Source organism: Trematomus bernacchii, unplaced genomic scaffold (genome assembly GCF_902827165.1).
Source record: "Trematomus bernacchii unplaced genomic scaffold, fTreBer1.1, whole genome shotgun sequence".
Taxonomy (NCBI): Eukaryota; Metazoa; Chordata; class Actinopteri; order Perciformes; family Nototheniidae; genus Trematomus; species Trematomus bernacchii.
Window position 1 is genome coordinate 19,915 of NW_022987717.1, and position 21,521 is coordinate 41,435.

General features: G+C 40.2%; 2 protein-coding genes across 6 annotated transcripts in view; both read right to left on the reverse strand.

Moving 5' to 3' along the window:
* The window catches only part of LOC117492049 (B-cell receptor CD22-like), a 62,559-nt gene that overhangs the window by 19,016 nt on the left and 22,022 nt on the right, over nt 1-21,521 (reverse strand). The window contains exons 8-11 of one of the 5 annotated variants that reach the window (XR_004556825.1): nt 18,249-18,252; nt 13,997-14,054; nt 13,421-13,596; nt 12,944-13,326 (exon numbers count right to left, since the gene is read on the reverse strand). The exons of the other annotated variants lie outside the window; for them this stretch is intronic. The gene's annotated coding sequence lies outside the window, so the exon portion shown is untranslated. Of the gene's footprint in view, nt 1-12,943; nt 13,327-13,420; nt 13,597-13,996; nt 14,055-18,248; nt 18,253-21,521 lie in introns of those variants that run through there. 5 annotated transcript variants of the gene reach the window in all.
* On the reverse strand, nt 16,315-18,164 carry LOC117492050. The gene is made up of 4 exons (XM_034142194.1): nt 18,074-18,164; nt 17,917-17,996; nt 16,682-17,029; nt 16,315-16,582 (listed from the first exon to the last, which is right to left on the reverse strand). Exons 2-4 carry the CDS (start codon nt 17,984-17,986, stop codon nt 16,347-16,349), a joined length of 654 nt encoding a protein of 217 aa, XP_033998085.1. The 5' UTR covers nt 17,987-17,996; nt 18,074-18,164; the 3' UTR covers nt 16,315-16,346.

Consider the following 21,521-nt stretch of genomic DNA (forward strand, 5'->3'; position numbering starts at 1 on the left):
TATGCGCCCTGGAGGTATTGCACTATTTACAAAATGTATACCCAGGATTGAGGCACCTTCCCTGGCTTGTAAAGTGCAGTTATGCGCCATGGAGGTATTCTGCTATTTACAAAATGTAGCACTCTGTTTATTTCACACCTCCAGGGCGGAGACCGGGAAAACCACCTCTCTGTGCCCGCTCACAGAGCCCCGAAGGACGGACTAGAGACCTCCAGCACCAGTCCCTAACAGTGGGACTCTGTTTATCTCACACCTCCAGGAGAGAGACCGGGAAAACCGCCTCTCTGTGCCCGCTCACAGAGCCCCGAAGGACGGACTAGAGACCTCCAGCACCAGTCCCTAACAGTGGGACTCAGTTTATCTCACACCTCCAGGAGAGAGACCGGGAAAATCACCTCTCTTTGCCCGCTCACAGAGCCCCGAAGGACGGACTAGAGACGTCCAGCACCAATCCCTAACAGTGGGACTCTGTTTATTTCACACCTCCAGGAGAGAGTCCGGGAAAACCACCTCTCTTTGCCCGCTCACAGAGCCCCGAAGGACGGACTAGAGACGTCCAGCACCAGTCCCTAACAGTGGGACAGTGGGTTTTGTTTTTTTCCACATTTATTTATTCTTGTATTTCTGTATTTATTCCTAATTCTTTTCCTGTATTTATGTGTGTATTCATTTTATACTTATGCCATGTTCTGTCCTCTATACCTGGCTGCTTCTTGTGTGCATAAAAGTACAAATTCACTCAAAATCACAACAAGACCTGTAGTTGGGTGTTAATTGTTTTAAAAACACACTGCAGGTCCAGAGGTTTATGCATTTGGGTTTTCAGGGACATCATTTGTCTTCTGCTGTGCTGATGTTAAATCTGGAGAAATTGTCCCCACCACTTTTTCTAATAAAGTGACGCCCATGATTCAAGATTAAATTCAAGATTCAAAGGTTTCATTGTCATATGGACATACGCTACAGTGTAGAAATGGCAATGAAATTCTTCTGACCTGAGCTCCTCCAACAATGCAACATATAGAATGAAATAAAAAAATACAAAATAAAAAGTAGTGCAAAAAGTCTATATACATGTCAATAGATTGTGGAGAAAGCGCGTTTTTTTAAGAATGTCTGGTCTGGTGGAAAGACTTTATAAAGACTTTATAAAAGTGTGAGAAACAGTAAAAAAAAAGAGTGAGGCAGTGATGCAACACTGTGGATGCAAACAGCCGTAAAACACCAAAGAAGAAGAAGTGCTTTTATTTTGAAAGGAGTCTGTGTTCCCAGCGTGCATTGCGCTTACTCGCAAACATGTAAGGGATAAAGTGCAGCGAGGCGGTCATTATGGGTAAAAGAACACCCGACAGGCAGATCAGGAGGCCGACGAGAAGCGGAGCGATCTTGATCAGCATGAATGACCAAGTCGATAATGCAGTGGCGGTTCTAGATCTATTTGACTGGGGGGGCCACGCTGGGGCCAGTTATTTTCTTAGGGGGGGGCACAATAAATGCAGGACGAAAAAGACTTTGGCCCAATCCCAAACCGCCCCCTACACCCTACCCCTACACACTACCCCTCCGTTTGCGCGTTCGCGCAGAGGGACCGCCACATTAAGTGCTGTTCCAAACCAACGAGTGTGGAGCGGAGTGGAAGGGGAGTGGGCTATCAAGCCCTCAAACAGCGAGTCTGCATCGGTGCTGACTGGAGACCGGTCTCTACCTGACCGGTCTCAACGCTGTGTGTGTCCGTCAGGAAACACGCTGTTTACAAACAGTTCCAGCAAACATCCACTGATAAATTGCAATGTTAACGACCTCATGATAACCTCATATTTTTTTAAGTTAGGATCATACCCTTGTTTCGTCTAGAAAAAGGTAAATGTGTGCATTTTATTATAAAGTTGTGTATATTTACAGATTGTTGCAAAAACTAAGAAGCTTATAAAAATCAGGTTTAAAACTAATAGAGCTTTACAGAAAAAGTAACACAATGAAAGATATTTGGAGTTTTATTTGAGTTATTAATTTACATTTTTTGTCTAAGAGATGCTGATTTGAAACCGTTGTTACATACAGTTACGGCATTTCCTGTTTCTGCCGGAGAGAGGGGAGTTTGTCCCAAAGCTTGCTGCTATATTTACTCCCTCCATCTGACAGGAGGGAGCCTCATTGAGCTGCGAGTGTGGCTACAGACGGAGTTCACTCCGTCACGGAGGGGTAGGGTCGAGGGAGTGGTTTGGGATTGGGCCATAGACAGTATTTAGCAATAAGAAAACAATGCAATACAGTTATTGGTATTTCTTTCATTACACATATTTCTTTCAGATACTTATAGTTACAGTTTTCACGCTCTAATGCAGGGGTCTCCAACCTTTTTTAGGATGAGAGCTACTTTAAAATAATAAAACAAGTCGTGAGCTACTTTGACTCCTCTTTTCTTTTCTTTTTTTGCAGTGTATATATTTAGCACATTTGAACATTATTATCTGCTTACCTTTAACCTTTGTGTGCTGTTTGGGTCTGTGGGACCCGTTTTCAGTGTTTACTAAAATACAATGTGTTCAATCTAATAATTTTAACCTGTTTCCCAGCGTGCATTGCGCTTACTCGCAAACATGTAAAAGCTGTTACACACCAAGCCGATTTTCGGCGTCGATAGACGTCGATAGATGTCTGGCCGTCGATGAGCGTCGTGTCGCCCTTCTCAGATTGGTGTGTACTGCACCGTCGTGTCTTTTCGGCCATGCCGACACCTTCCGCCGCCAATTCGACATGTTGAATCGGGAGGCCGTCGGCCAAAGAAATCACTCTGATTCGCTGTCCAGCTAGCGAATCAGTGCATGAGAAGCGAAACGGAAGTGAGGGACCCAAACAAACTATTAAGAAGGCAAATCTGAGATTTCATTTAACTCCAGCTCTCGACACAGGTTCGGGAAAGCCCCATGAGCTTCTCGCTGTAGAGTGAACATGGAACGCACACGCTTTTTGTTGTTTGTTTATATCACGCAGTCTGTTCTTCTTCTCTCGGTGTATCACGCAGTCTGTCTTCCGGTTGTTGCCTCTTTTGAATGACGAATACACACTACCGCCGCCTGCTGGTAAGGAGAGTTTATTGCCACTCACGCATGCGGAGTTCATATGTGCTACTTGGCCGTCGGCTGAAGTCTTTGCGGTGTGTTCCAGTGCGAAACATGGCCAAGACGCAGGAGACGTGAGGCGACGTTCCGTCGGGACGTGTTCTTTGGTGTTCTTTGGTGTTCTTTGGTGTCAGTTTGGTGTTCTTTGGTGTCAGTTTGGTGTGTAAGAGGCTTAAGGAATAATGTGCAGCGAGGCGGTCATTATGGGTAAAAGAACACCCTACAGGCAGATCAGGAGCCCGACGCAAAGCGGAGGGATCTTGATCAGCATGAATGACCAAGTCGCTGCACATTATCCCGCTTATTACAAGGCCACATTCTCAACAAAGTAACGACATGACTCCCAATATTAATTGAAATGCTTTTATTGATTTAGAAAAGGTTTTTATTGATTTAAAAAATAGTATTATTGATTTAAAAAGTAGTTTTATTGATTTAAAATGACATGCATCCGCTAAGAAAATAGTCCGTTGTTACCGTTTGAACTACGTAGCAACGGCAGGAACTGCTTCAATAGCGTTTATTTTTTTAAATTATAAATAAACTGTGAACTTTAATGCTACGATGTATGTGATGTCAGATGGTAACTACACAAACAAATCGTAGGCTACGTCAAATAAATGTATGTGATATTTGACAACACTGATGTCTGTCTATCTATCTATCTATCTATCTATCTATCTATCTATCATACACTGTATTATATATATATATATGTGGAGGAAACTTCTGTGTAGTAATGCATGGAGTCACCGACTCAGGAAGGAGACACGGTGAGAGTTGGAGCTTTGATGTCAAACACTGATGGGTTTATTCAGAGTATTCGGCCGGAGGATTCACATCACAAATCAAAGAGTCAGAGGTTCTGACTACACGGTAGAGTTGCCACATCAATTCTGAAGAACCTCTCTCTATGCTAGACCTTTTAACAGGTTCACAGAGAGAAATCAACATCTCTGAAGGAGTAGACTAAACACTGAATCATCTGCGTCCAACGCTCATGGCCTCAAGGATTTCACATCCTAGAGCCCACAAACACCGATAAAGAAGTGCCTCAGTGTTCTCACAACAATTACCCTACGTGCCAGTCAAGTTGACCGGTCTCACACTGGTGACAACAACACATATGGCACCAAGGCCTTTCCTTAAAGGAGATAACACATGTCAGAGTAAAAGGTTAGATATCTAGAAGAATTATTCCTTAACAGTTCCTCTCTTTTTATCATTTTTGATAACCTTAAAACATTAGTCTAATAATTCTGGTCAATACTTAAATCAATAGGCGTCTTCAGATTCGAGTGTGGTCTCACCTTACATTCAATTACATCACAAAGTAGAGTAAGATTGAAACATTCAATCACAATGATTGATACAGGCAATCATAATAGGAAAAATTATCTCTCATCAGTGTTGAGTGGAGCATCTTTTGTCAATAAATACAATAATGAACACACATAAAAACACAGATACATAATAGCAAAATATTTGTTTTAAACTAATATCTTTTATCATTTAAACCATTAGTTAATGTCATTTATCAAACTATAAAATCAAAACCAGAAACAGCTTAAAGATTTGCTTTAAGGCAATCACTAGTTAAAAGCATTTAAAACTTAGGATCATAAGAGATCCAGCTAAGGCATACAATTCACAGTGGTGATTTGATCAATCTGTAATCGGCAAAGTTGCAGTGTCCTCAATTTTAGGATTACTTTACGTTTACTTCATTACGCTTTAGTCAAGAGTAAGGCACTTAGTCTTAGTAAAATCAATACATTCATTTTAGTCTGAAAAGGAAAAGTTAGGCAAATATTCAAAGACTTTTGTAAAAACCTGGAAAGGAAAGATTAAACATTCTTAAAACTTTAATTCATACATTTGTAAATGCTACAACTGATCTGTACCAAATTAAGTCTATCACTTATTCTTATTAGCCATACTTACCTGAACATCTACTTATGGTACTTGGAAAGGGTTCTTCTGTGTTTATCTAATGTTGAATATAGAATATCAATTTCTTTAAATTATGCTTCTCTAATTTGAGGATCAAATATGCTGCATAATTGTTATATGAATTATTATAAATATTTGTTTTGGGCCAAAACTGAAATTAATCCAGTACTTGAAACATCATTTTATGTCTGTCTGTGCATGGGTAATACATTACAGAGTAGTGTTGTTAAGCCTGAGTGCTGGATGATTAAGGATATTAACATTATCTGTTATAATATTAGAAATACCTTATTATTCAATACCTTATAATCTGAGAATATTTATTTATTAATTTTGTTTAGTGTGAAAATGTAATCTGATCTGACTAAATATATTTATCACCACTATTTAACACATGTCTGGTCATTGGAAATATAAAAAAACAATCATTAATTGTACATCTTTAAACATCTGGTCATTCAATTCAAAGTTCATCTTTGTACAAGAGCTGGAAGAACATGTCCGTCAGGCTTCCTGACTCGTTCTCCTCCTCCCTTTATGACACCGAGTGTCTGGTGTGTAAAGGCATCCTGATACTGTAGATTAGCACTGAGGTGCTGATTGGCTCAAACTCTTCTTCATCAGAGCGCCATATTTCAACCCCCAATTGCTCTGCTTTTGTGTGGCTCATTCAGTGAGCACTGTAGCTGACCCCCCAGTGAGACGGAGGCTCATCTGCCGGTATTCCTTCTGCTATCTGCTTGAGTACAACTGCGTATTCCTGATGCATCCAGGTGTCCCCCCCGTGATGGGAGAGGTTAGGAAGACATCAAACTCCTCCAAGAAACATGGAACCTTGTATTATAGAAGCCTCTGAAGCCCTCACTCGTCCTGCAGGGTTGTCTGCTAGAGCCCACCGAGCAGAAAGATGAAGAGAAGAACCCCCTCTCAGCAGAAAGGTGAAGAGAAGCATCCTCTCATCTCGAACGACCTTGTGCTTCCTTGCACGTGGCTGGGGGTGCTCTCTGCACCCGGAGAGTGTGTCCTAGTTATTGGGTTAATACTTGATAGGGATGTTTTTTCTGAGTGAAGACAACTCAAAGTAATGGATTAGCACATTATCATTTAATTACAAAAACAGGATAGGCCCCTCAGAATGATTTGGGAGCCTTCCTGACACATGCACATTATCATTTTGAAGGTTTGTGTTAGTCATTGAACATGCAAGAATCATATACTCATCAGTCCATAGCAGAGAAATGTTATTGTAAGTTAAAGGTGAGCTTGTCCCTGTGGATATAACCCCTTCTCAATGATTCTAAATGTATATTAATTCACCATTTACCTTTTGATAAAATATTAGTTTATCAGAAATATTTTGTCTCTTCCATAAAACATAGGTTTGAGAAATAAATTACCCAATATAAAATCAATTACTCAATATAATTGACTCTTCCCTCCCTTTTCTTACATATGGTACATATGAAATAATAACTTAGGAGTCTATTTAAGCATGGTATAGTTTATAATCTATTAATCGAGAAGACTCAGTATCACCTGTGTGCAGCTTACAAAAAACCATTGTGATAAACATATATTATGCAGGGCTCTAGGAATGGATACATTTGTTGAAAAACAAAGCATATCTGATTTGGGAGGAAAAGTTTCATCCCTTTAACATCTGTGTTATTACTGATGGCATAGCATGAATGATACTGGGTGTCTGAGGGTGTCATTACTGAGAAATGTCAAACAAAATCAAAACCTTACATTTGAAAACAGGTTTGCATTCCTCAACTTAAGGTGACGTTATCATTGGAAACAATAAACGCTAATTGTTTTGATGTAGAATCTATACATTGAATCGTTAGAGCAGAACAGAATGGTTGTATTGTAGCCTGAGTTTTGTGCAGCCTTTAGTTTTACCAGGTGGAAACATTGTCTATATAATGTGAATACATGTAGAACTAGACATTAAGAGACCCCTGACATTAGGCCTATTTGAACAATAGTAGGGGCTTTTACCAGCTCGCCAACTTACAGGCATCCTCTGCATAGCAGTATGAATAGCCTTAAAAACAACCCACTCTGTGGTAACGAGAGTCATGTATCTGAACCAAATGCCCTAAGTGAAGCCGTTAGTCTCATCTGACTGACCCAAGGGTTGGTGCTGGTGTGACAGGGAGGCTTCCAAGTGTTCAAAGCAGATGTCATGCTTTCAGTTCATGGCTCAGTGGGGGGGAGCAGACCCATGTGAGACAGTATCAACGGCTGTAATGTTCTGGGAGCAGGAAATGGTGTCCATTCAGACCAGACCATTAATGTCATGTAGAGCAGCCATAGCATCTCTGTGACTGCACTCAGTCGGACTGCAGCAGGGCAGAACTGGGTGACTTTTAGTGAAGCCGTCCAAGGCCATAGACAAAATGGAACCACGTACTAACAAAAGGGACACAAGGTCATCAATGTCTCTCTTTACCTTTGGCCTAATTGTAAAACAAATTAGTGGAAGAAATGTGGAACACTAATCCATCACCATGTGAAATTTAGAGTTAATTTAAATAATTACTTATGGGTTGAAGTCAAATTAACATTAACATTAGAACTAAAGTCAGTCAAAATTGGACTTGCACGGATCAGAATCTAATCAATACACCATTTCCCCAGCTCTGTAATGAAAAGGATATCAAGATTAGGTACATTACAGGAGTGTTAAAACATCCAAACATGCACACTTATCTTATTCTAGTAGAGATTAGAGGACAGGTCTAATGTTGTGAACAAAATGATCAAGTCAAGTTATTTTATTTATTTTATCTTATGTACCACATTTAATTTAATAATTAATCTTAAATTACTAATAACTTTAAAGAAGGCAACAATTTACAATGTGGATAAGGTGACTACTTATCCAAAGTGTGTGGGTGTGTGTGGGTGTGTGAACAGCTTGTCTGCCCAAGGTTAAAACATTTGGGACAGCAGTGAGAATGTTATGAGAAACAATTTGTTGCTTAGACTGAACTCGAAAGAAGCTGAGATTAGACACTTGTACATTAATTAAATACATTTGACATTTAGCTTGAGCTGGGTTCAATACTTTCTTTATGGTATTTAAATTGGGCTCAAGTAGAACCTTTACATGGATTTGGCTTGCAACACAAAGTGATACCGATCTCTGTCTGTTATGATTTGAAAGTCTCATGATTTAAAGTGTAGGGCTGTGAAGGAGAGGCCCTTGGAAAACAACCTCTACTTCTTTGTTAACTGTAATTACTTATTGTAAAGAGATTGCAACATTATACTTTTTAAATAATTGCTCAATTCATTTAACACATTTATTATGCACACTGTAATGAAAACGTCAACAAATATATTGATCCTGGCTTAACCAGCGACCTTTACTCTTTTGTTCATAAACTCGGTTTCAGAAAACTTGTCAGTAGTTTAACAACTATTATAATTGTAGTAATGTCTATGGAGACCAATTGGTTGATACGAGAAATCATTTGAAGCAGTTTAATAAAGAATGTTAAACTATATTTAAAACTGTAATTAAACTTCAACTTATATTAATTATCTGAATCCAGTGGCCAGTTGGAATAGATAATCAACAAAGTTTCCATTTTGCAGCAACAGCGCAAAAGGTTTCAACAATCATTTGTATTATGTTTGAGTTTAGTTCTGTCTTATCAGCTTTGTTTCGGAATGTGTTCAAAACATTACGTTTTTTTTTTTCATTATTACCATACAATACATAGATTTAAGAATAAATGAAACAAATAATACAACATTGACCTAAAACAGCAGACAGATTTTGCCACCCTGACCTCCTCAGGCAGGGTTTTTACGACCAGCAGTGATGCCTCTGAGGGTCTCGGGGTGCAGGACGGGGCATAGGGTTTATAAAAGGTCACAAACATATCTTAACATACCAGCAATACAATTTAAGAATGTATTCTTAAAGTAATATAATCTTCTCTTCTTCTTACACCTACAGCGCACACCCTGAACAGTGTGCTTCTTGTTTACATTTCCTCTGCACACTCAGATGCAGCGCACACCCTGAACAGTGTGCTTCTTGTTTACATTTCCTCTGCACACTCAGATGCAGGACATAAAACACTCTTTTGCTATTTATTTTCATTTTGCAGCACATCTATACTACCAGAATTTTGCAAAACACTATATATTATTTAACTTTCTCAAGTCATTTACTTTTGGTGAGTTAACTAAAGCTTAGTTTATTTTACTCTGGCTATGGACTGATTCATTATTAGTTGTTACAAAACATGCACAAGACGGCGGTTAGACAAACCAATATAGACCCCTGATACAAACAATCAGACAAACAAACATGATGAACTCATAATAAACACCAGCGTGACAGCAAAAGTTCATCCAGCTCAATTTAGTCCGGATTAAAGAGGTTTCAGAGGGGGTAGGGACTATTTGATCTCTCCCAATGGGAACCCAGTGGGGTACCTTGACTCGTACCTCCACCCTTGTATACAAGTCCTTAGATCGGTGCCTGAAGACCGTCCAAGAGCAATAACTAGCTTATCCTCTTGCGACTCCACTATCCCTGCTCTAGTGGTGCTATGCCCCCCCGATCAAGAGCACATAGACTTTTTTTCCTCTACCCTTTCTATCCGAAACCACACAGTTAACTGTAGTCCTACTCGACCAGCCTATACACCTCCCATCATGCTCATCCCAACGATGAAACACAGTTTTGCTCTACACTTGCATACCACTGCCCACCCATGATCAATTAGCCTATAATTTTATGTATGCACCCCGGACCGACATCAGCTCCTCAGCAATGTAGGGAGCCTGTCGCATCAGGTAATGCACGCACCTCGCACCTGCCAGCACACCTCTGAATGTAAATGGCCACAAGCCACGAGAGTGCTTTTAAACAGTCTCGTTTTTAATAGAGACGGCGGTGGTGTGAGTTAAAGTTATAGACAAAAGCTGTGATTTTCTCCCTCTGAGTTCACTTCACCAGCTCATGCAGATACGGGGAGGTATTTGACACACATTCCCCGGAGCTGCAGCAGCTGGAGCCGTGTTTTTTTTAGAGGCGCTGGGGGTAATATCTCTGGCTGCTTTAGTTAACTGCTAGTGTTGGCCGCTGAAACCCCCGGAATCTCGGCGATTTGTTCATTACAAATCTCTATTTTGATTTCACACAGAAGTTCCACTTTACTGCTGCCCTCATTAAGGCTTTTTAAACATCTCCGTGTATGCCTGCACGGCACATAAGTCCGGAGCAGCACACACACAGAGGGAACCAGCCAAGACAGAGTCCCTGGATGATCCCCTGGGGTTACTAGCCCCAAATGTTCATTAACCAAAACGAAACGCAGCCGCTTAGCTTCACAGATAATTTTAGGATACCGTCAATCACAGATTCTGGTAAGGCAATGTCCAAATGTAGATTTGAAATCACACTTACCAGTCTCTGAAGATCTGTTGGTATCCTGCCGACAACGCCAATTTGTGGAGGAAACTTCTGTGTAGTAATGCATGGAGTCACCGACTCAGGAAGGAGACACGGTGAGAGTTGGAGCTTTGATGTCAAACACTGATGGGTTTATTCAGAGTATTCGGCCGGAGGATTCACATCACAAATCAAAGAGTCAGAGGTTCTGACTACACGGTAGAGTTGCCACATCAATTCTGAAGAACCTCTCTCTATGCTAGACCTTTTAACAGGTTCACAGAGAGAAATCAACATCTCTGAAGGAGTAGACTAAACACTGAATCATCTGCGTCCAACGCTCATGGCCTCAAGGATTTCACATCCTAGAGCCCACAAACACCGATAAAGAAGTGCCTCAGTGTTCTCACAACAATTACCCTACGTGCCAGTCAAGTTGACCGGTCTCACACTGGTGACAACAACACATATGGCACCAAGGCCTTTCCTTAAAGGAGATAACACATGTCAGAGTAAAAGGTTAGATATCTAGAAGAATTATTCCTTAACAATATATATATATATATACTATGAATAGAGCATAAAACTACACCACTGCAATGATGATGAATACAGTAGTGTGGGAAAAATGATAAACTTAAAGAGTAACAAAGACATTTACAAATTCAATTGGTGATAATGGAACTTTTACATAACAAATATGGATAAATAAGAATGTGTGAACATTAAAGGTAGGGTAGGTAATTTTGGAGAAACCAGCTCGAGTGCACTAGAATTTGAAAATACACAACCGGAGAAAATCTGCCACTTCCTTACAGAGCCCCTCCTCCAACACACACGGACGTGCACATGACCAATGAGGGCACGAGATAAGTTTGTGCACAGATGGAAGGCTGACAGGCAGGTAGGCCATCCAGTTATTTTAGCCCGGCCGGCTAAAATGATTGGTCGTGCTTTTTACAGTACTACGGCTTCCACAGATGATTCCACATTTTTTTTGTCAAAGCACTTAAGATATTCATTGCTATCGGGATGTTAAGAGCATTCCATGGAATATAACAAAAAGTGTATCTCGAGACAGTTTCTCAAACGTACCTGCCCTACCTTTGAGGCCGTACACACACCAAAGAGACATTTACTTCACAGGCTCTTGGTAATGGTTTTCCATCAGTGAAATACGGCTCTTTACTGAAACCTAGTGGCAGCAGAATGAAGCTGCAACTACCTCAGCAAACACATGTTCCTCTCTGATATCCCAATGTGCTTTTCAACAACAACATTTATTTTGGAATTTGGAATTAATCCAACAAGTAGTTGTTGATATTTCAGTCTAGACAAGAAGAACAACATTGTAAAGAAATATTATTTGAATAAAGTTGATAAATGTACAAAACAATGGAAATTGGTTTGTTATCAGTAAATTATAATTCTTTAGTAATATCTACATTTCCAACAAGCCAGCAGTTAGGGATCAGATCCCTTGTTGCAACATCTCTACATTTTGTAATTTTTTTGAGGCAAAATTCATGTTACACAAGAAATATTTACAATTCAGTACATTAAGCTGTGAAATACTTAACAAAATCTTTACATTTGAGCCATTCAGATTAATAAAAACTAGGCTGAAAACTCATGGCCTCATTCATGGAGAGGTCCACCCTGAGACATGTATTTAAAAAATCCATATTACCCTGTGTAAATAGAAATGTAATTGTCAAAAAACAGAAGTATCATCCTTCAAAAGCAACGCCTGAGGCCAGAGGCCTGTACGACGAAGCCGGTTCAACCTAACCTGGATATGTTTGAGTTACCCGGTTTACCTAATCCAAAACAAACGCGCTCTCGCTAAGCGGTCCTACGACGCTGGTTATCAACTCGTTAACTCAAGCCAGCTTTGCCCTACTGTATCTAGTTATGTACGCGTTCACATAAAAGGGCCGGGGTTAGCAACATTTGACCAATCACAAACATGGAGAAGCGCACTGACAGCGCAGCGTCATACTTCCTGAATGAAAAGTCAACTTTAATATTAGACAAATATGAAGACGTTAAACTTTAAACATCCATGACTTAAACACTTTATCCAGGATCAAAGCCACATAGCTGCACCTGCAAGGTGAATACAGCTGGTAAAAGAAAAAGCGTTTGAATGCATACATTAACAGGTTTATGATATCACTGCCCCGTCTAAGACACAATCTGACTTTAATTAGGACATTTGACTCCAGTGTTTCGTCAACTTAATGTGTTGCTTAAAATAATACTTCTGCATACAGTATGTGACACTGTGAGTGTTGCACGGCCAGATACAGCTCAAGAAGGCTTCGTAGTACAGGCCTCTGTACTACGAAGCCGGATTTTCACTTAGCGAGCTAACTTCAGGGAAAACTCTGGGTTTCCGGTCCTACGACAACTATGTGGCTTTTATCCTGGATAAAGTGTTTAAGTCATGGATGTTTAAAGTTTAACGTCTTCATATTTGTCTAATATTATAGTTGACTTTTCATTCAGGAAGTATGACGCGCTGCGCTGTCAGTATGCTTGTCCATGTTTGTGATTGGTCGAATGCTCCAAATACCACCCCTTTTATGTGAACGCGCACCTAACAAGATAGGGCAAAGCTGTCTTGAGTTAACGAGTTGATAACCAGCGTCGTAGGACCGCTTAGCGAGGGTGCGTTTGTTTTGGATTAGGTAAACCGGGTAACTCAAACATATCCAGGTTAGGTTGAACCGGCTTCGTAGTACAGGCCTCTGCTGTGTTTATCTGGATTTGTTGACCGTGCTGTACAATGCAGCTGGATCCTCTTCAGAGTCCTGACCTCTGGTCCTGAGAGATCAATTATGTATTTCTTAGTGGTAATAATAATACAAAAGGAATTAAATGATATGTGAATAATGTTCCTGTGTGAGGAGCTGCTCACCTCGGGGCAGCACTGCTGAACTTGACGGCAGCGTACTCTGGGACTTCCTGTTGCTCCGTGTGTCTGAGGGGCCGAGCTGCTCTCATGTTGAAGTAAAGAGGGTCTGCCGGGTTGTTGGAGAAGTGAACGCTGGCATACTGAAGGTCCTCCTGCTGCTCCGGCTGATCAGGTACACACTGCAGGGAGGAAAACACTTTCAGATACACATTTTCACATTAATAGATATTTCATTTATAGAGGAATGGACCCAGGACAGAAAAGGCCAAAGCAACAGCAGCTGTGGTAATGATGGGAAAATATCCCTGCTTCATCAACATGATGCTTTATGACAGAAAGATTAAAGGATAAAAGATAGGAAAACTTCTGGATGTACTTGAAATGTACTCATGTCTAAGAGGAGAATCAAAGAGATTGTGATAGAAATTAACTTTTTATAGAAGGATGTAAAAAGAGCAGCAAGAGGTCCTTCTATGTCAGATCAATGTTCTATAAGCACTTAAAGACCACCATCATTATAAATTGACTGTAATGTGTTTTCTTTTGTACTAGATTAATTACGTAAGCATCTATTCTCACCTCTTCCCTATTGTCCGCTCTCTCTTCAGGCTCAGACGAGTCTCTGGAAGCCCTCTTTCTTCTGGTTAGGAGAGTTTATGAAGAAAAAGAAGATCAAATGTTGACACCAGACAAACAGACTTTTAATGATTTAACAAACAATGATTAAGATGAACAGATCTGCTCACCTGATCCACAGGAAGACAGAGAGAGAAATGACAGCCAGGAGAACAACAGAGATTGTTACAAAAGCTGGTAGCCATGATCCTCCTGAGAAACAGTGATCAACAGAGAACAGATGGTTAATACAGCTGTGTTTCTCATATATGGATACAAGGACCCCTAGGGGCACTTTGGAGTATTACAGGGGGGGTGTAATATAATAGATAATAATAGAATATAATTGCAGGGATGAAACCCTCTAAAATGGTCACACTTGCAGAGCACACAGCACACACAGTGACATCTGTTCTCTGCTTTTAACCCATCATAGTACTAGGAGCAGTGTAAGACTATATTTTCAACCTTTCTATTCCTAAAAAAAACTAAAACTAAAAAACTATAATGTGTTGTAAAAGTAATGTTAATAAAAAAACACTTGTCCAATGTTCAAGAAGCTGAAACAAATGCAAATACATTGATGATATTGTTAGTTTTGTGATGAACGGGTGATTATACTCCATTCATTATTTCCTTCTCAATACCGATGGAATATCTCTCAGCCTGTGGGCACTTGCACTTGGCATAAGCTTCACAAAACAGACACAACTCTCACTCTTGAGTGCACAGGGAATGACTGCACCCCATACTGAATCTGGACCCTCAGGATAATTATTCCCTTAAGTAAAAGCAAGAAAACAACCCCTATCCCGAACCGGAAAAGTACATTTGAACACACACTCCTTTTTCAGCCTCCTACCAAGACAATGTGACTGAAAACAAACAAGCTGATAAGTGTGTGGTTTTAGATGAATGCATAAAACGTACCTGTCACAACAGTCAGATGAAAGGTGGAGATACTACGTCCTAACTTGTTCTGGGCTCCACAGGAATAACTCCCACTGTGTTCAGCTCTGAAGTCAGTGATGTTGAAGATCTGTCCTGAAGCTTTTGGAGAGTCTTCATTCTTCTTGTACCAGGTGTAGTTAACTGCTGGGTTAGCATCACTGCTACAGGTCAGAGTCACTGAACTGCCCTCCTCTATCTCAGCAGAGGGACTCACTGACACAGAGGGAAGCTTTGGAGCATCTGGAGGAAATACAATAAATCAACAAAAGATTACACATACATCATGTTGAATTGAGTATTGAAATGAGACGTAGTTATTTGTGTGGGAGCATCTGAAATATGGAAGGGTTTTTTGACTGGTATAGAGCTGAAGAAAACAATTATGTTGTGTATATACAGTATATCGTTTTCTGTATTACTGCTGGCTTGAATACCCTGAACATACGTGCAGATTTGAGAGCCAATTGTAGATAAAACTTCATGTTCATCCTCTACTGTAGCTGCTCTCCATCTCATTGACCTACAGCAGCAGACTGTGAACAAAGTTGTCATTGGTTGCATGATGCTTTTTAAATCATCTGGGTTTTACTCACATTTCACATCAATAAAGATGGATTCAGATATTGTACTCCACAGCTCGTTCTCAGCTCTGCAGTAATACTGTCCAGAGTCAGAGGACAGGATGGAGGTGAGGACGAGACGTGGTCCTTCATTGAGAGAAGAAAGTTCTTCACTTCCATTCCTCTTGTCCCAGGTGTAGTTAGCTGCTGGGTTAGCATCACTGCTACAGGTCAGAGTCACTGAACTGCCCTCCTCTATCTCAGCAGAGGGACTCACTGACACAGAGGGGAGCTTTGGAGCATCTGGAGGAGATGTGTTTAAAGTTATTAACATTAAAGGGTAGATATAATGGCATCTTGCAAATGTCCAGAGACACAAAGCAGGAAACGTATTTCACAAACACAATGCAAAACATTTTAAAGCTTGGAGCATCTGGAGGAGATAACATGAACACATTTCACATTTAATTCCACGGTGGAAGATATTTTAATGAATAATAGTTTAATAAAACACAGAGTGGGTGGTTAACTTAATTCCATCCTTTATCAGAAATCTAAACACTTTGAGGGAAAGTATTAATCTTTATGTCATGGAAGAAGTTTCCTTCATAGTTCTCCTTTATTCTTCTTTCTAGTAGCATCCCTCGTAGCAAGATTATATTTATCCTATTTTAAAATCAAACAGAAAACCTCGAGCCCTGGTTCAGTGTCTTTGGACACTGCCATGTCTGCTGGGGACCTCTGGTGGGTAAATAGATAAATGAGTGCAATGATGATATATGTTATACTGTATGTTAATGTTATTATGTTAGTGGAAGACTTTGAGTAAACTCACACACTGAAGGAGAGGGGAAGTCCTCATATCCCTTCAGAGCACAGGAATAACTGTCTGCTGACTCATAACTGAAGTATGCATAAGGAGATGTGTCTTTCTTCACTTCCTGTCTGTTCTTAAACCAGATGTAGGAAGTTTGACCAGGTGAACAACTGCTGAGACACTGAAGGAGAGTAGACCATCCTGATCTGCTCACCTGGAGATCTGAATAAAGGTACAAACATAACAAATAAAGATCAATAATGTTCATGTATCAAAATTAAAATATAAAGTTAAATGTTTTAAGAGTACAATTTCAGATACCTGTTACGGACAAAGTGACTGGAAGACCCGAGTATGGAGCTTGGTTTGTTTTGATCCAGAACCAGTACACAGCTGAGTCGCTCTCTCTCAGGTTTCTGATTCTCAGAGTGCAGGTGTTGTTTCCACAGAGATCCTCTACACGACCTGCATACTCTGAGACTGTGGTCAGATCTACAGGTTCACCATCTTTCTGTTTAATGAACCAGAATGTTTTCTCTAATGTGTTAACACGACCATGCCATGTGGATGGGTATGAGTAGCTGCATCTTATCTCCACTGTTGATCCTTTCACTGCACAGATCTTAGAAGAAGAGCAAGTCACTCCCCAGCCATCCTGACCCTGAACCACTGAAACACAGAGCACATCAGAAACTATAATCAAAGTTAATCTATAAATTGTTGAGAAATTGCCTGATCAATACTTTCAACAAAGAATGTAAAAATAAACATTTTACAAACGTTACTGGGATAGAGCAGAAAAACACATGTGAATTCCTTCTCAGGCACTTTAAAACCAATGATACTCTTTGACTTTGTTGTTTCTTAATCAAACCAGGTAGAACAGAAGTCTACGCAAAAAGGGTACGTTCAGTTTGACACAAGATTGGAAAATGCCTTCATATAAATGAACAGTGAATGATTAGCGATCATATTAATTAGAATAGTGTGAGATTCTCTGAACAGTTCCCTCTCTGTTCGCTCTGTGGTCAGGTTGCTGCTGAGGTAAGTGTGACAAATAACAATAAATGCAGAGCACTGAGGTGTGAGCAGCTTCTGTCGGATATACAGATGAGAAAAAGAAGAAGACTGCTTTAAACTCAGCGTGTGAATATAACACGGAGGTCAGAGAGGAGAGAAGGAACTAGAAGGGTTTGGTGCAGAGGTATGATCCATAAGAGTTGAGTCAATATGTTATGACTTAGAATAAGAATATCTCTCTAAATCACTTAAACTTAATAAAAACAGAGCTGGAGATTCTTTAAGTCGTCTTAAGAAAAAACAAAGCAAAATGTTTACACAGAGAGAGAGGATGGAACAGTTATGCATACACTATATTCTCTTTTTAACGCTTGTAAAAGTGATAAGCAAACTGATATTGTATGCAGATGATTGGAGCAAAGGACAGTCCCAAATCCATCCCACTTATTCCCACATGTGACCTGGTTTTACAAGTCCCACATTTTCCCAGAATCCCCTCTGTTCATGTGATGAATGTAAGTGTAGATGTACAGTACCTGACACAGAGAGCAGGAAGACAACTAATCCACTCGCTGCTGCAGTTAAACTCATAGCTGCTCCTCTCATCTCTGTGAGACTATAAAACATGTCAGATTAAATAATGTTCACAGGAGGTATACAGAATCAATACATCAATAAACAGTTTCTACTTACAGTGAAGGAGGAACGATGTGTTGAGAGATGCCTCTCCTCTGAAGCAATGAGCAGAAGACGGATATCAGGCTGTTAAGAGACTAGATTTACTTCCTCTTTAGATTATTAATATGCATGATGACCCAAACACCAGTAACACCCGTCACACAGTTATGTTTTGTTGTCAAAAAATAACTTTTCTTAAACAAAATAAACTATGGCTTTAACTTGTTTGGCTGCCGATATACCACTGACACCAGAAAAGAGCATTCAGATTAAGAAGAGAAAAACAGTTCATCTCTATGAGCACTGAGGAAGTCACACAGTCTGCAGGTGCAGTGAAGGAACAGGAAGGCATTAACCTGAAAAACCACGAGGCAGTTTTAGTAAACAGCAGTTTTTTACTGAACAACATGAAGAGCACAGTATTCATTATCAGAGAGAATGGAAAATGCCATATCATTTCTCTTGGTTTGTTTCTTCTCTGCTCTCTCTGCGGTCAGGTTGCTTCTGTTTCAGAGAAATGCAGAACCCTGAGACGAGAGAAACTCACATGCCTGTTAGTGGCAACCCAACATGAACACACACATCTCACTCATAATCAAGTGGACTGGAAGGAATCAGACACACAATGGTCCAGTAATTATTGTTGGAGCTATTAAAGGTGGGGTAGGTAAGTTTGAGAAACCGGCTCGAGATACACTTTTTGTTATATTCCATGGAATGCTCTTAACATCCCGATAGCAATGAATATCTTAAGTGCTTTGACAAAATATCCATAAAAAAATGTCATCTGTGGAAGCCGTAATACTGTAAAAAGTACGACCAATCATTTTAGCCGGCCCGGCTAAAATAACTGGATGGCCTACCTGCCTGTCAGCCTTCCATCTGTGCACAAACTTATCTCGTGCCCTCATTGGTCATGTGCGCGTTCGTGTGTGTTGGAGGAGGGGCTCTGTAAGGAAGTGGCAGATTTTCTCCGGTTGTGTATTTTCAAATTCTAGCGATCTCGAGCCGGTTTCTCAAACTTACCTACCCCACCTTTAATTGATTTAACATGTTGATGTTGATCTATGTCATGGAAGAAGTTTCCTTCATAATTCTCCTTTATTCTTCTTTCTAGTAGCATCCCTCGTAGCAAGAGTATATTTATCCTATTTTAAAATCTAACAGAAAACCTCGAGCCCTGGTTCAGTGTCTTTGGACTCTGCCATGTCTGCTGGTGACCTCTGGTGGGTAAATAAATAAATGAGTGCAATGATGATATTTACATTTGCTTTCATTTTGGTTTAATTTGTTTATTCATTTGTGTTTACATTAATTAAGATTTGGTGTATTTTATTGTTTTTTCTTTGTTTATCTTTCTGCACCGAACGTGGCAGAACCCTAACCTTTTGTCTTGTGCCGGACAGGTGCTGTGGGCCTGAGGCAGCAGACTCCCTGGTGGGAGCAGTGGTGTTCTTCACGTGTCCGTTTTGTGTGGTGTGCAGTGTCACGGGTGATTTAGTTTAGACCCCTTACTCCCCTTTTTGTTAACTGCCGCTGTGGTAAGTCCCAGCCCTGTCCTTTTCCCCAAAGTGTGGATTTTATTGAAATGTATTGTGTCTGGTGTTTTTAGATATTCTGTATTTTATAAATAAAGTAGCCTTTGATATTAACCCTTAAACTGTCTCTGGGCGAAACTCCCCCAGATGGCGTTCAGCAACCAACCTCTTACACCTAGCCGCACCACCCCGCCACAACGCAGAGAAAACTGACACAGTTTCACACAGTAACACAGAAAGCACACAGACAGGTACACACAGTAACACAGAAAGCACACAGACAGGTACACACAGTAACACAGAAAGCACACACACAGGTACACACAGTAACACAGAGAGCACACACACAGGTACACACAGTAACACAGAAAGCACACAGACAGGTACACACAGTAACACAGAAAGCACACACACAGGTACACACAGTAACACAGAAAGCACACACACAGGTACACACAGTAACACAGAAAGCACACAGACAGGTACACACAGCAACACAGAAAGCACACAGACAGGTACACACAGTAACACAGAAACACACAGACAGGTACACACAGTAACACAGAAAGCACACAGACAGGTACACACAGTAACACAGAAAGCACACACACAGGTACACACAGTAACACAGAAAGCACACACACAGGTACACACAGTAACACAGAAAGCACACACACAGGTACACACAGTAACACAGAAAGCACACACACAGGTACACACAGTAACACAGAAAGCACACACACAGGTACACACAGCATCACACATACAGACACTCAGGTCACACAAAGCAGACAGTGAGGTAAATACATTTGTTGAAACTCATCACAGGAAGTGACAGTCCAATTCTTTACATCTGTTCAGATAAACACAACCAGAGTCCTTTAGAAACGATGGAATTAAGATAAGATAAGACTTAAATTGTTATGCCAGAGTTACAAAAATACAATAAACAAAGCAGCATAATAGTAAAACTGTACACTAACAGTGCAGTAAAAAGAGCAATTAAATATCTACAGAGACGGTCACATAATTAATGTAAATATTAACAGTAAGCCATGGTATCTTTCCAACTTTACCAAACCTCCATTCTTACAAAAAAGCGGTTACCTCGATCTGGACATACCGGCTATAACTTGATCATCATTTCTGAACTACAGCCCATCATTCGGATGTGGCTGAGAGGAAGAGCTGTTGTCTTTGAGTCAGAAGAAGCCAAGTTATCATGTTGATTTAACCTAGTGTGTATTGTGCTGCTTGTTAAATGTGTGTGTTATCTCACTGCTACAGTGGAGAAGAGCTTCAAAATCAAAAATCTCAAACCTGTTAGAAATCCCATCCATTACACTCCTGTTACTGAGCTTTAGGTAGAAGCAAAACCTTTAATAGCAACACCATTTTTGACGTTAATAAACATTTATATGTGAACATGAATATGCTGGAAATTCCCGGTGCTGTAAGCTTTTAAAAATATGTATTGAAGAGAGAAGTGTTTCTCCTTGCACTGTGTACAACTTGACACAAAGCTTCCTTGCGTTTATTTATTCCTGTATTTATTTCTGGGTTTTTTCACATATATTTATTCTTGTATTCCTGTATTTATTCCTGATTCTTTTCCTGTATTTATGCGTGTATTTATTTTATACTTATGCCATGTTCTGTCCTCTATACCTGGCTGCTTCTTGTGTGCATAAAAGTACAAATTCACTCAAAATCACAACAAGACCTGTAGTTGGGTGTTAATTGTTTTAAAAACACACTGCAGGTCCAGAGGTTTATGCTTTTGGGTTTTCATGCAGGTGTTCGAGGTTCAACACCCAGGAGAGGGACATCATTTGTCTTCTGCTGTGCTGATGTTAAATCTGGAGAAATTGTCCCCACCACTTTTTCTAATAAAGTGACGCCCATGATTCAAGATTAGATTCAAG

Bases quoted from the DNA above. Each gene is read 5' to 3' on its own strand.
- LOC117492050 (XM_034142194.1), bottom strand. From the start codon at position 17,986: ATGAGAGGAGCAGCTATGAGTTTAACTGCAGCAGCGAGTGGATTAGTT. The intron at 17,030-17,916 runs GTACTGTACATC...TCTGTGTTTCAG, and splicing joins CTTCCTGCTCTCTGTGTCAG to TGGTTCAGGGTCAGGATGGC. The intron at 16,583-16,681 runs GTATCTGAAATT...ACCTTTATTCAG, and splicing joins AGTCACTTTGTCCGTAACAG to ATCTCCAGGTGAGCAGATCA.